General features: G+C 45.0%; 1 protein-coding gene across 3 annotated transcripts in view; it reads left to right on the top strand.

Moving 5' to 3' along the window:
- NRBF2 (nuclear receptor binding factor 2) overlaps positions 1-6,178 on the top strand; it is a 28,069-nt gene extending 21,891 nt beyond the window's left edge. For 2 of the 3 annotated variants that reach the window (XM_040624463.1, XM_040624465.1), the window contains one exon: positions 4,662-6,178. In XM_040624463.1, coding sequence (XP_040480397.1) covers positions 4,662-5,372 — 711 coding nt within the window. In that variant the 3' untranslated portion in view covers positions 5,373-6,178. Of the gene's footprint in view, positions 1-4,329; positions 4,542-4,661 lie in introns of all 3 variants that reach the window. The other variant, XM_040624464.1, reaches the window with a different exon arrangement.
- Positions 6,179-13,741: the final 7,563 nt, after the last annotated feature.

Here is a 13,741-nt window from a genome sequence, read left to right as displayed (position 1 = left end):
GTTTGCTCCCAGGAATTTTATGGTTTCAGGTCACACATTTCGGTCTTTAATTCATTTTTGAGTTTATTTTTGTGGGTGGTGTAAGCAAGTGGTCCAATTTCATTCTTTTGCATGTAGTGGACCAGTTTTAATAAAGAGACTGTCTTTTCCCCATTGTATGTTCCTGCCTCCTTTGTCATAGATTAACTATGTGTGCATTTATTTTTGTGATCTCTGTTCTGTTTTATTTGATCTGTGTGTCCGTTTGGTGCCACACCGTATCGTTTTGATTACGTAGCTTTGCAGTATAGCTTGAAATCTGGGAGTACAGTACCTTTAGCTTTGTTCTTTTTTTTTTTTTTTAAGATTTTATTTATTTATTTTGAGAGAGAGGCAGAAAAACGGAGAGAGCGTGAGTGAGGGGAGGGGGAGAGAGAGGGAGAAACAGGGGAGCCTAACACAGGCCTTAATCCCAGGACCCCGAGATCATGACCTGAGCTGAAGGCAGATTCTTTTTTTTTTTTTTAAAGATTTTATTTATTTATTCGACAGAGATAGAGACAGCCAGTGAGAGAGGGAACACAAGCAGGGGGAGTGGGAGAGGAAGAAGCAGGCTCACAGGGAGGAGCCTGATGTGGGGCTCGATCCCATAACGCCGGGATCACACCCTGAGCCGAAGGCAGACGCTTAACCTCCGTGCCACCCAGGCGCCCCCTGAAAGCAGATTCTTAACTGACTGAGCCACCCAGGCACCCCCAGCTTTGTTCTTTATCAAGATTGTTTTGGTTATTTATTTGGGGTCATTTGTGTTTCCATATAAATTTTAGGATTATTCTAGTTTTTTGAAAAATGTCATTGGTATTTTGATAGGGATTGCATTGAATCTGGAGATTGCTTTGGGTAATATGGACACTTTAATAGTATATCTTCCCATTTATTTGTGTCATCTTTAATTTTTTTCATCCATTAGTAGGTCATTTTCACCTCTTTGGTTATAAATTTATTTTTAGGTATTTTATTCTTTTCGATGTAATAGTAGATGTGATTGTTTTCTTAATTTCACTTTCTGCTACTTTGATATTAGTGTACAGAAACGTGATGGATTACTGTATATTTTCTGACCTGCAAACTTACTGAAATCATTTATTCTGATACTTTTCTGGTGGCTTCTTACGAGTTTTTCTGTGTATAGTATTCTGTCATCTACAAATAGTGACAATTTTATTTCTTCCTTACCAGTTTGGATACCTTTTATTTCTTTTTCTTATTGCTGGGGCTAGGACTTCTGTATTACATTGAATACGTGGCAAGGGTTGATATCCTTATCTTGTTCCTGATCTCAGAGGGAAAACTTTCAGCTTCTAACCATTGAATGTGATGTTAGCTGTGCTTTTTTCATATATGGCCTTTATTAAGTTGAGGTATGTTCCCTCTAAACCCGTTGTATTGAGAGCTTCTTTATCATGAATAGATGTTGAATTTTGTCAAATGCTTTGTCTGCATCTGTTGAGATGATTGTATGATTTTTAATCTTTCATTTTGTTAACCTGGTATATCTGGTTGATACATTTGCAGATATCAACCATCCTTGGATCCCTGAAATAAACCCTACTAGATTGTGGTAGATCGGTTTGCTAATACTTTGTTGAGGATTTTTACATCTACGTTCATCAGGAATATTAGCCTGTAATTTTCTTTTTTGTAGTGTCTTTGTCTTGTTTAGATATCGGGATAATGCTGGCCTCACAGAATTTGGAAGCTTTCCTAGCTCTTCTATTTTTTGTAATAGGTTCAAAAGGATAAGTATTAACTTCATAAAATGTTTGGTAGAATTCACCTGTGAAGTCATCTGGTCCTGTACCTTTGCTTGTTAGGAATTTTTTATTATAGATTAAGTTCAGTTACTAGTATTCAGTCTGTTTAAATTTTTCTATTTCTTCCTGATTCAGTTTGGGGAGGTTATATGTTTCTAGGAATTTATCCATTTCTTCTAGGTTGTCCAGTATGTTGATATACAAGTTTCTGTAGAAGTCTTTCATCTTCTACTAGGAGTGCGGCAGGCGAAGTCTGCCCGGTGGAGCCTCCCCTGCGCCGGCTGCCCAGAGGCCTGGCCTCTGGCCTTGGAAGGTCCCGGGAGTCCTGCTGAGGGTGCCCCGGGCCGCTCCCTGCTGTGCTGGGCGGAGTGGGAGAGAGCCGGTGTTTTCCCTCTTCTCCCTCCTGGGAGTTTCTGTCCTCGGCACAGGGTCACCAGGAGCCCTGAACCCAGGGACTCGCAGGCATGCCTTGCACAGACGTGAGCACCAGCCAGAAGCATTTATCTTAGAAGGCCAGAGCCTTTCCAGCAGTTAGGAGACATTGTGTCAATGACCAGGGCCTTAGTTGGTCCTCAGCAGAGTACCAGAAAAATAAACATATTCTCCATTTCCTTCCAGATACCATAATCGATATTATTTGTTAGGCTCTAGTATTGTTATTGTGAATCAGGGTTGTGATGTTCGAAGACCTAACAAGACCTTAGGGGGAAAACAGATGATCACATTTCTGCGCCATCTTCTCGGTGGTGGTCAGAAGTTCGTGCTTCCAGACAGGAGTCACGCACTTTCCGAAAATGTGTACCACGTGATTTGTGGTCAGCTCCGTTAGGGGTTTTTTGTCCCCCTCCTCTTTAGTGACACTTCTCCAGTCTGTGCTTCTACTCCGGAAACCTGAGAAGGAATTGTGTGGAAATTACAAAAACTTGCCGGTGATCACCACTGCCTTCCCGCTGTGTCCTCACTTCGGTCGGTCGCCGAAGAAGAGTAGACGTGTTCAGTTACTGAATAGTATGGGATGCTTTTCTGTTTTATTCCAGTATTTGCACATTTCACATTGGTCTTTTTATGGGGCTCGTGCACATTGGAAAAGTGTTCTCATTTCTGAAATTGCCGAACTGTGTTTCCCATGTGGCTCCCCCAGTTGCAGCTGCGGTTCCTGCGATAGCAGGTAGCGGACTTTACACCGCTGTGGACAGAACATGATCATTTTGGTGGTGAAAATAAAATTGATCTATAAATTAATAGCATCCCAATATGTTATTTTATAATTGAGGTTAAATAGTTTTCATCTAAACCAGAGTGCAAAACATCTGTACAGAAATGGTGTAAAATAAAACCACCCTAAAAATTAGATGTTGTTACAAAGATGAAGAAAGAGATTTACAAAAAAACCCCACAAAAATCCAGCTGATAATCTTATGAGGATTCCTTTATACGCAACTAGTTGTCTTTCTCTTGCTGCTTTTAAGATTCACTTTATCTTTAATTTTTTGACAATTCAATTATTATATATCTTGGTATGGATCTCTTTGGGTTAATTTTGTTTGGGGCTTTTTTGGATTCCTGGACCTGATTGTTTTCTTCCCTGAAGTTTTCAGCTGTTTCTTGTTTTGTTTTAAAATAAAAGTTAATTTAAAAAGCTCTATTCCTTTTTTTTTTTTTTTAATTTCAGGGCTAAAATTTAGTGATTCATCAGGTGCATATAACACCCAGCGCTCATCACAAGTGCCCTCCTTAATGCCATCAGCCTGTTAAACCCCGTCCCCCTACCCTGCCTCCCCTCCAGCAACCCTCAGTTTGTTTCCCAGAGTTTGGTGTCTCTTACGGTTTGTCTCCCTGTTTTCATCTTATTTTTCCTTCCTTTTCCCTATGTTCATCTGTTCTGTTTCTTAAATTCCACTGTGAGTGAAATCATACGGTATTTGTCTTTCTCTGACTTCGCTTAGCATAATACCCTCTAGTTCCATCCACGTCATTGGAGATGGCAAGCGTTCATTCTTTTGATGGCTGAGTAGTAGTCCTTTACACACATACACACACCCCTTCTTTATCCATTCGTCTGTCAGTGAATATCTGGGCTCTTTCCATAGTTTGGCTGTTGCAGACGTTGTTATTATTTCTTCATGTAAGTTTTCTTATTCTGCTTTGTTGTCACAGAGATCTCTTTAAGTAACTATATCCTCATCCAGAAAAATTTTCGATGTTGATTTTGGGTGATTTCTACCCTTTCGGGTTGCTCTCTCTTCTTCTGTATCATCTAATCTGTTTATTCCCTATCGTGTATTTTTTGCTTATTGTATTCTTCTGCTCTGCGTGGTACTTTCTTCTATCATGGAGATATTTTCTGTCTCTTTGTTGAAGACTTGTGTTCCTCCATCTTCTCCTAAGCTTGGTGAGCACTTTATGACCATTACTTTGAGCTGTTTAAAGGGGTAGATTTCTTTTCTTTGTTTCATTTAGTAGTTTTTCTGAGGATCTGTCTTATTCTTTCATTTAGAATGTGTTCTTGGATTTTTTCTGTCTTTATTTCTGTTAGGGAGTTAACCTGCGTCCGCCGGTCTTGACGGAGTGGCCTTGTGTAGACGTCCTGTGGGTCTCAGAAGCGCAGCCCTCCCTAATCCCCTTGTGGCCTGCGTGGACCCCCTGTGTGTGTGGCGGCCGTGACTGCTGCGGGTGGGAGCGGCCTCTGGCCCAGCCGAGACCAAGTTGTTTTGAAAAAAGGCGAGGTTCTGTTGAATTGCCAACACAGTATGTACATTTTAAGCGTTGATGAAGTTGTTGGGAAAGGAGCTAGGGCCTTGGGATGGTATCCGCTGGCTCTCACTGCAGAGACGTCCGTGTGAAATGACCTCTCCTTGTGCGCACTAGGCTCGGCTGTCGCTGGGGCTGCAGCGGGAGAGCCACGCCAAGCAGCTGCTGCTCATCCAGGAGAGGTGGACGCGGGCGAAGCGCGAGCAGCGGCTCAAGGCCCAGCGCGGCGCGGACAGGGAGGCGGCCGCCCAGCTGCAGACGTCGCACAGGCCCCCCGCGGACGACGCCGAGGGCCGGGGCCCCCTTCTCTCGGAGAAGTACAGCCCTTCCGCCGAGAAGCGCCCGCCCGGGCTGCCGGGCGTGTTTGACAGGGACCCGGACACGCTGCTGTTCCTGCTGCAGCGGAAGAGCGAGCCGGCCGAGCCGTGCCCCGGCAGCAAGGCGCCCAAGGATGAGAAGACCGTCCGAGAGGAGCAGGCCACCAAGATCGCCGACCTGGAGCGGCACGTGCAGCTCCTCGTGGCCGAGAATGAAAGACTGAGGAGAGAAAATAAGCAGCTGAGGGCCGAGAAGGCCAGACTTCTGAAAGGCCCCGCGGAGAAGGAGCCGGACGTCGACGCTGATTTTGTGGAGAAGTCGGAGCTGTGGAACTTGCCGCCGCAGGCCGAGCCCGCCGCCGCCTCGGCAAGCTGGCAGAAGTTCGCCGCCGGCCCTGGGAAGGCCAAGGACATTCCGATACCCAGCCTGCCGCCCTTGGACTTCCCGTCGCCGGAGCTTCCCCTCATGGAGCTCTCTGAGGATATTCTCAAAGGGTTTATGAATAATTGAACCGCAAGGCCAGCAAAGAGCGGAGAAGACAAGACGAGGGAGCGGAGTGATGCAGTGCTTCCAGAAAAACGGGGGGAGCGCGCAGGTGACTGCGGAGACGCCCGGCCTCCGGCCGTGGGGGCGGGGCCGCGGCCCGAAACGCTCCCCGCTCCCGGTGAAACGTGCCCGCGTCTGCCGAGCGCTCTCGCGCCCGCGCCAGGGCTTCCGGCCGGGGCAGACACCGGCCTCTCGGGGGCTCGCTTTCTCCTGATACAAACCAAATGGCTACCTGGAATAGTTTTTTCAAGCAACAGTTATTTTTCTTATCTTCAGGGTTAAAATGTATAAACGTATGTTATGTATAATTAATCTTTAATGCCATAAATGATAATGCAAAACCTAAATAATAGGGCGGCCCGAGGGCCACCTTGTATTTGAAACATGCTTTCTATCATGCATTGACTGTATGCATTTTGTTATGCACATTTCGTTTGTTGAATAAGGCGTGTAAGACACACCTTTCTAGATGAAACTGTGTGCCACACTTTGCACTACTCATGACATAATGAGAACCTCAAGACTATCAGGAGAAATATTTAAATTTCCATTTTATGAAGAAAGGAACCAAATTGTTAGTTATGCTTTTTTTTAATTACCAGTTTACATAATTAATCAGGGTGCATTTTAAGTTCTAACTTTTTGTTTATTGTTTAAATGTATCATTTGAAAGTACGAAGGAAAGATCCTTTCTTTACTGATGCATGAGTGGAAGTAATGGTAGTTGGCAGTGTTTGATTGTAAGAAGTCAATAAAGTAATTGTGTTTTATACCTTTGTTGAATGTGGTCGGTAGTTGACAGGCAGGTTTGTGTGTCTCTTGTCAGTTCTGAATATGCATTTGAAGAGATTCAGCCAAACGATCACTTGGGTTTGTTAAAGACGATCACTTGGGTTTGTTAAAGACGTGTGCTTCGTGGTTTTGTAGTTCGTTTCCCGTGGGGGGGGTGAAGGAGAGGAAGTATGTTCCTGAGGTTTACACGTGCTCCCTCTTCTTGCCCAGCCGCAGGGACAGTGCTCAGGCGGGGGGGGGGGGGGGNCCGTCCCCGGGTCCCCGGCCCCAGCTCCGTGGAGTCCGACAATGTTCTGCCGATGTTCCAGGAGCCGGGAGGGAGGGAGGAGGAGGAGGTAAGTGAAAAATGCTTGGCTACAGGCCACTGGGTGTGTTCGAAGCCTAGACTTTGTTCCCGGTGTGGCATTGTGGGAGTGCCAGACAGATGGACGGACACCGTGCGGCCTCAGGGACAGTGGGGCCGCGGGGTAGGACTGGGCACACACGTTTGGTGATGAGACTGGCAGAAGTAAGATGAGCTGAAGCGAGCTGGCGAGGCCACATTTTTTTATGTCTCATCTTGCTGCAGGTGAAACCAAAAATAAACTAGCTTCTTAAAAGGAAGACTTCTTCCTGTTCTGCTAAAGTTATGTCAGTTTGTCCATCTCAGTGTTGTAATAGCCCAGATTCAGAATATTTTGTTTGCCTAACCTTCCTCACAAAACTTCAGATATAAAGTTTGTGCCCCAAGGGGTGCCTGGGCGGCTCAGTCAGGGAAGTGTCCGACTCTCGATCTGAGCTCAGGTTACGATCTCAGGGTCATGAGTTCAAGCCCCACGTTGGGTTCCAGGCTGGGCGTGGGGCCTGCTTAAAAAAAATTATAAAAGTTTGTGCCCCAAAGAAACTTAGCCACCTCATCATTTCTCTCTCGAAACTGAGGCTTGCTGTATTTTGACGTGAACCTTCTCTAAGTCACCCCCCTCTGCCCGGCCGGCGTGCCCTGGCTCCCTGCCCTCCCCGCTCTCCAGCGTCTCCAGAGTAAACGCTCGTTTGACGGACTTCGGCTTTACTGCTGTCCTGAAGCTCTCACGCTAGTTCGTACTCTCGTTTATCTGGTTAGTTTTGTGTCTGAATCTGTCGCTAGAATGGATGTGCCTCTTGACCAGCATGACCCTGACACCTTTGCAGCATCCCAGCGGGTCTTCCATGGAGCAGATAATGAAATAAAAAAGCATTTGTTTTATTTAGTTGTAAGACCCAGCCTCCGGGCGCGTGGCCCCTCTGCTGGCTGGGCTTTCCCGTGTTCCCGGGTCTTCGTTCAGCTCAAGGCACCGAGTGGGACTCAGGAAGAGCTTGGTCGCACGGAATGAAATGACAACGCGTTCTGCTTGTACCAGCTGCTTAGCGGGCTCCTGGCCCCACTCACTCGGTGGCGGCCTCTCACTGTTGAACGCAGGTAGCTAGCTGGATGTTAGAAAGGCCAGAAAGTTCTTACTTTCAGCTTTTCACAGAAAGACAAACATTTCCTTCAGAAGGTAAGTGGTATGTAGTAAGTCTCCGCTATCCTGCGTGGTAACCACAGGTCATCCCTCCCACCTGGAAACCAGGCTTAAGACGAGACAAGAAGATAGTCCCTCGTTTGATCAAGGTTATTGAAATAATGGAAATACTTGTCTCTGAATCAATTCAAAATGTTAAATCCATTATGTTCTGCTTTTAACACTTCGTAGGTACTATTTCTTTTAGTATATTTTGTATGTCATCATTTTTAAAGCCTTTAAGACCTCTGACTTTATAGTGAAACAAATTGAGGCCCAGAAGGTTATGACTCAGGTGAAGTTTTATCCCAGCTTGGGAGCAGAGCCAGGAGGGACACGGTCTGACAGTCCCGTGCAGCTTTGCCCGGGCCACACGGGGCCGAGTTGGCTGGTTTTCCTGCTCGGGCTAAGTGGCCTGGTCATTCGCATTTCTCTGTGGGCTCGCGTTGTCTCCCTGTGCCTCAGCTCCTCTGCTTCCCAAGGAGCAGCTGGGGACCGCCTGCTGGAAGTTACCCCTGCCCTCTGTTGTAAAAAGCCTAATCTCCATTTTCTCTGGTGTCCCTTTTCATTTGTGGGGAGTTGTGATTAAAGTGCCGTTGTTTTAGAAGGTGAAGATGAACACTAGCGTGAGGCAGTCAGCCTTAGGATGGTTATACCGTATCTGAAGAGTCAAGGGCTTGCGAACTGCAGTAACAGTAGCGGCTTGGACCAGTACGCAGCAGGCGTGAAGATCAAGAGTGATCGCTATTGTATTTCATCATAATCCCGGTGTAGCCTAATTGGAGACCTCTGCAGGAGCAAGTGGCATGATTTAAAAAAGGAGAATGGCTTCAAGATTTGTCTATTTTGTCCCAGTTGGAATAGTAGCCTTTAAGGGTCACCGCTGAACAAGTAAGCAGTGCCATCTAGTGGTTCATGTTGGGCCAGAGGGGGAGTGTGGGCAGCGGAGGTAAAAAAATCCTTAGTTGGTCACTAAATATTCCTCTAGTATTTAGTAAATATTCTTGTGTTCAAGAGCCATTTGTAAAAAAAAAAAAAAATCATTTGTAGATATGTATAGACAGAAAAAAAAAGCCTCAACTTAAATCAGTGTAATCTGAATACAGGCACCGCCATCTTTCCTTCTGCCACTAAAACTACAAAGGAGCTAGTGTAGCCTTCACGGGAGAAGTAAGAGCGATCAGAGGATGGGGAAGTGGCTTTCACGGAAGAGAACAGCATGAACAAAAGTACGGAGTCAGATATGGGAAAGAGGAACCTGTAAGCTTGGTCAGAATCGTATCATGGCCGGACACATGAGAAAATTTGTTGGAGGCTCATGTGGATTGTCCTTTAGTATCCTAAAAGTGAGGGGGTCTGGATCCGATCCTGGTCTTGAGGAGTGGAACGTATTTGGAATATGCTCTCAAGGTTAGGATTGCTCAGTAGCCAAAAGGATCTCAGAAGCTGGGGTCAGTTTTTGTGGCTGGTCCTTAGCCTGCTTCTCTGTTGTAGATGTTAAACTGGAAAAAGAGGGTCGGGTACTCTTGTTACGACATGGGGATAAAAAGTGAAGGAATCAAGGATACAAATGAGAATATCTTTAAGGTCACCAAACAGTCCAAGATTCACAAAGGAAACAAGGCCGGTTAGATGATGAGGGAGGAGGGTAGGATTGAGGTACTAAAGCCGCATGAGGGGTTTCCAAAAGTAAAGGATACTTTCTAAAACAAGGAAAGGGAGGTTGTAGTCTGGAAAAGGGATTCTTGGTTTGAGGAACCAGACAACTTTTAGGCCGATGCTCCTTTGAAATCAATTCCCCAAGGAAAAATTCTGCTGCCGAGGGTATTGTGAAGACCCAAAGCCTCTGTCACCACCAGTAGGTCTCTCACTGGCTTTGGGGCCGATGATTCCCTGTACTTCCAAGGAAATGGCTCTTCAGGGAGGGGCCTGGTTATCTGAAACACATGTTAACATCTGCCCCCAAACCCTGTATTTTAGGGTTAAAACTAAACTATGGCGGGGCACCTGGGTGGCACAGCGGTTAAGCGTCTGCCTTCGGCTCAGGGCGTGATGCCGGCGTTATGGGATCGAGTCCCACATCAGGCTCCTCCGCTATGAGCCTGCTTCTTCCTCTCCCACTCCCCCTGCTTGTGCTCCCTCTCTCGCTGGCTGTCTCTATCTCTGTCGAATAAATAAATAAAATCTTTAAAAAAAAATAAACTATGGCGGCAGCAAGAAATCGAGTGGAACAAGGGTCATAGGCCCTTTTTCATCTTTTTCATTTACTTGAATATCCAACACTTTTTTTTTTTTAAGATTTTATTTGTCAGCACAAGCAGGGGGAGCAGGAGAGGGAGAAGCAGGCTCCCCGCTGAGCACTCTGGGATCATGACCTCAGCCAAAGGCAGACACTTAACTGACTGAGCCACCCAGGCATCCCTAAATACCCAACACTTTGGATAATGTAAGTTCTAGAAGGACCTTTGTTCTGTACTTAAAAATTGAGATTTCTGGGAAGATGGTGGAGTAGGACCCTGAGCACACCTTGTCCCACAGGTACAACTGGGTAACACGGGAAATGACCCAACGACTGGCAGAACAGACTGCACAGCTAAAGGGAGAGCAGAGGGTAGGAAGGGTGGTGATGTGGTCGAGAGCTAAAGGGACCCACCGGTGGGATTGTCCACAGGAGGGAGGGAACTGTGGGTGCAGAAAGAGGGAGAGAAACAGACCCTCACAACCAGCCCCCCAGGCACTGGAACCCACACAGGGAAGACAGATTTCCAAAATGTTTGGCTTTGAAAACTAGAGGGGCATAATTTTGTGAGTTCTTACAATTTGCAGGGCTTAAACCTGCAACTTGGAGAATCAATGGGCTCAGCTCTGGGAGAGCCAGGAGGGCGAGAGGAAACTGAGTCCCCACCCTTAGCACTACAAACAACCCTGCAGAGACACAGCATAGAAGCAGCAATTTGAAAACCTCAGGGGTCCATGGGAGGCAGCGTGCATGCTGGAGGGGCAGGGATCATGGAGAGATTCCTCCTGGAACCAGGGAGCTGGTGGAGCCATTTCCCTCCCCTGCTAACAGCACGCTCCACCCCCATATGTCCCCTTGGACATGCCCCCCTCCAGCCAGGCCTCCACTCCAGGTCCCCTCCCAAAGCACACATGCAAAGCCTGCTGATGCCGTTCATCCCACCCCTGTATGCTCCTGCTGACCTTTCCCTCCAATATGCCCTTGGCCGGAGCCTATTCAAACAGGAGCCACAAGCCTGGCATGGGGCAAGCAGTCCCAAAAGGGACTAGAACCCCTCTAAAGTGACTCCTGCCCTGGGCAGAGGGCAGAACAACTGATCTGGCCGCAGGCCCCAACCACCAATGAAAGTTTTTCAGGGGACAACACGGGAAAAGCAGCCCGCAGTTTGGTGCTACTGCGGCTCTGGCAAATGCCTGGTCTGACTCGACTCAACACTATCGGATAAAAATAGACTTTAAAACACTATCGGAGGGGTGCCTGGGTGGCACAGCGGTTAAGCGCCTGCCTTCGGCTCAGGGCGTGATCCCGGCGTTGTGGGATCGAGCCCCACGTCAGGCTCCTCTGCTATGAGCCTGCTTCTCCCTCTCCCACTCCCCCTGCTTGTGTTCCCTCTCTCGCTGGCTGTCTCTATCTCTGTCAAATAAATAAATAAAATCTTTAAAAAAAAATAAAAATAAAAAAAAATAAAACACTATCGGATAAAATAGACAAAGCAGGACATTATATAGTCATAAATGTAACAACCCAACAAGATGATATAACACTTGTAAATATTTATGCACCCAACATGGGGGGCAGCCAAATACACAAGCAGCTAGTAGTAAACATAAAGGAAGTAACTGATAGTAATACAATAGTAGAGGAGTTTTAACACCCCACTTACATCAATGAACAGATCATCCAAACAGAAAATCAAGGAAAGAGTGGCTTTGAATGACACATTGGACCAGATGGATCCAACAGATATATTCAGAACATTCTATCCTAGAACAGCAGAATATACATTCTTGTCAAGTGCACATGGAACATTCTCCAGAATCAATCACATATTAGACCACAGAAGAAGCAAATTCGAAAAGACTGAAGTCATACCGTGCATCTTTTCCAACCACAACACTATGAAACCAGAAATCAACCAGAAGAAAAAATCGGGAAAGAACACAAATGCATGAAGGTTAAATAACATGCTACTAAGAAATGAATGGGTCAACCAAGAAATCAAAGAGGAAATTAAAAAATACATGGAGACAAATGAAAACGAAAACACAATGGTTCAAAATCTTTGGGATGCAGCAAAAGTAGTTCTAAGAGGGAAGTATATTAGCAATACAGGCCCACCTCAAGAATCAAGAAAAATCTCAAAACAACCTAACTTTACATCTCAAGGAGCTAGAAAATTAACAACAAACAAAACCCAAAACCAGAAGAAGGAAGGAAATGAGATAAGGGGAGAAATAAAGGAAATTCAAACTAAAAAAACCCAATAGTACAGATAATAAAATCAGGAACTGGTTTTTCAAAAGATCAACAAAATTGATAAACCTTTAGCCAGACTCATTAAAAAAAAAAAAAAAAACTCAAATTCAGAAATGAAAGAAGTAACCACCACCACAGAAATACAAAGGATTATAAAGGACTACTACAAAAAATTATATGCCAACAAATTGGACAACCTAGAAGAAATGGATAAATTCCTAGAAATATATAACCCCCCAAAACTGAATCAGGAAGAAATTGAACATTTGAACAGACCGATTACCAGCAATGACATGGAATCAGATGACTTTACAGGTGAATTCTACCAAACGTTTAATGAAAAGTGAATACCTATTCTTCTCAAACTGTTCCAAAAAATAGAAGAGTAAAGGAAGCTTCCAAATTTATCCTATGAGGCTGGCATTACTCTGAAACCAAAAACAGATAAAGACACTACAAAAAAGAACTACAGGCCAATATATTTCATGAACACAAATGAAGAATTCCTCAGCAAAATATTAGCAAACCAAATCCAACCATGCATTTTAAAAAAGTCATTCACCAGGGCGCCTGGATGGCTGTTGGTTGAGCGTTGGCCTCTTGGTTTCGGTTCAGGTCATGATCTCATGGGTCATAAAATCCATCCCTGTATCGGGTTCTTGCTCAGCAGGAAGTCTGAAGATTTTCTCCCTCTGCCCCTCCCCCTCCCCCCGCGCGCGCGCGCGCGCACACACACACACACTCTCTTTCTCTCTCAAATAAATAAACATTGAAAAAAAGAAGTCATTCACCATGATCAAGTGGCATTTATTCCTGGGATGCAGGTGGGTTCAACTTTGACAAATCAACGTGACACAGCACATCAACAAGAGAGAAGATTTCTATAGATGCAGAAAAAGCATTTGACAAAGTACAACTCCATTCATGATAAAAAAAACCCTCAACAAAGTAGGTTTAGAGGGAACGTTCCTCAACATAATAAAGGCAATTTATGAAAAACCCAAAGCTAACATCATACTCAATGGTGAAAAATGGAGAGCTTTTCCCCTAAGGTCAGGAACAAGACAAGCCTGTTCCCTCTCACCACTTTTATTCAACCTAGTACTGGAAGTCCTAGCCACACCAATCAGACAAGAAAAAGGAATAAAAGGCATCTAAATTGGTAAGGAAGAAGTTACACTTTCACTATTTACAGATGACATGATATTATATACAGAAAATCCTAGAGACTCCTCCAAAAAGCTACTAGAACTAATAAATGAATTCATAAGGTCACAAGATACAAAACTGATATACAGAAATTTCTATACGCTAATTATGAAGTAGCAGAAAAAGAAGTTAAGAAAATAGTCCCATTTACAATATTACCAAAAGTAATAAAATACCTAGGGACATGCTTAACCAAGAAGGTGAAAGACTTTTACTCGAACACTATAAAACACTGATGAAAGAAACTGAAGATGACTCAAACAAATGGAAAAATATTCCATGCTTATGGACTGGAAGAACAAATATTGTTAAAATGTCCA

Source organism: Ursus maritimus, unplaced genomic scaffold, assembly GCF_017311325.1.
Source record: "Ursus maritimus isolate PB19 unplaced genomic scaffold, ASM1731132v1 scaffold_7, whole genome shotgun sequence".
NCBI classification, from domain to species: Eukaryota; Metazoa; Chordata; class Mammalia; order Carnivora; family Ursidae; genus Ursus; species Ursus maritimus.
This window is presented reverse-complemented; position numbering and strand designations above follow the sequence as displayed.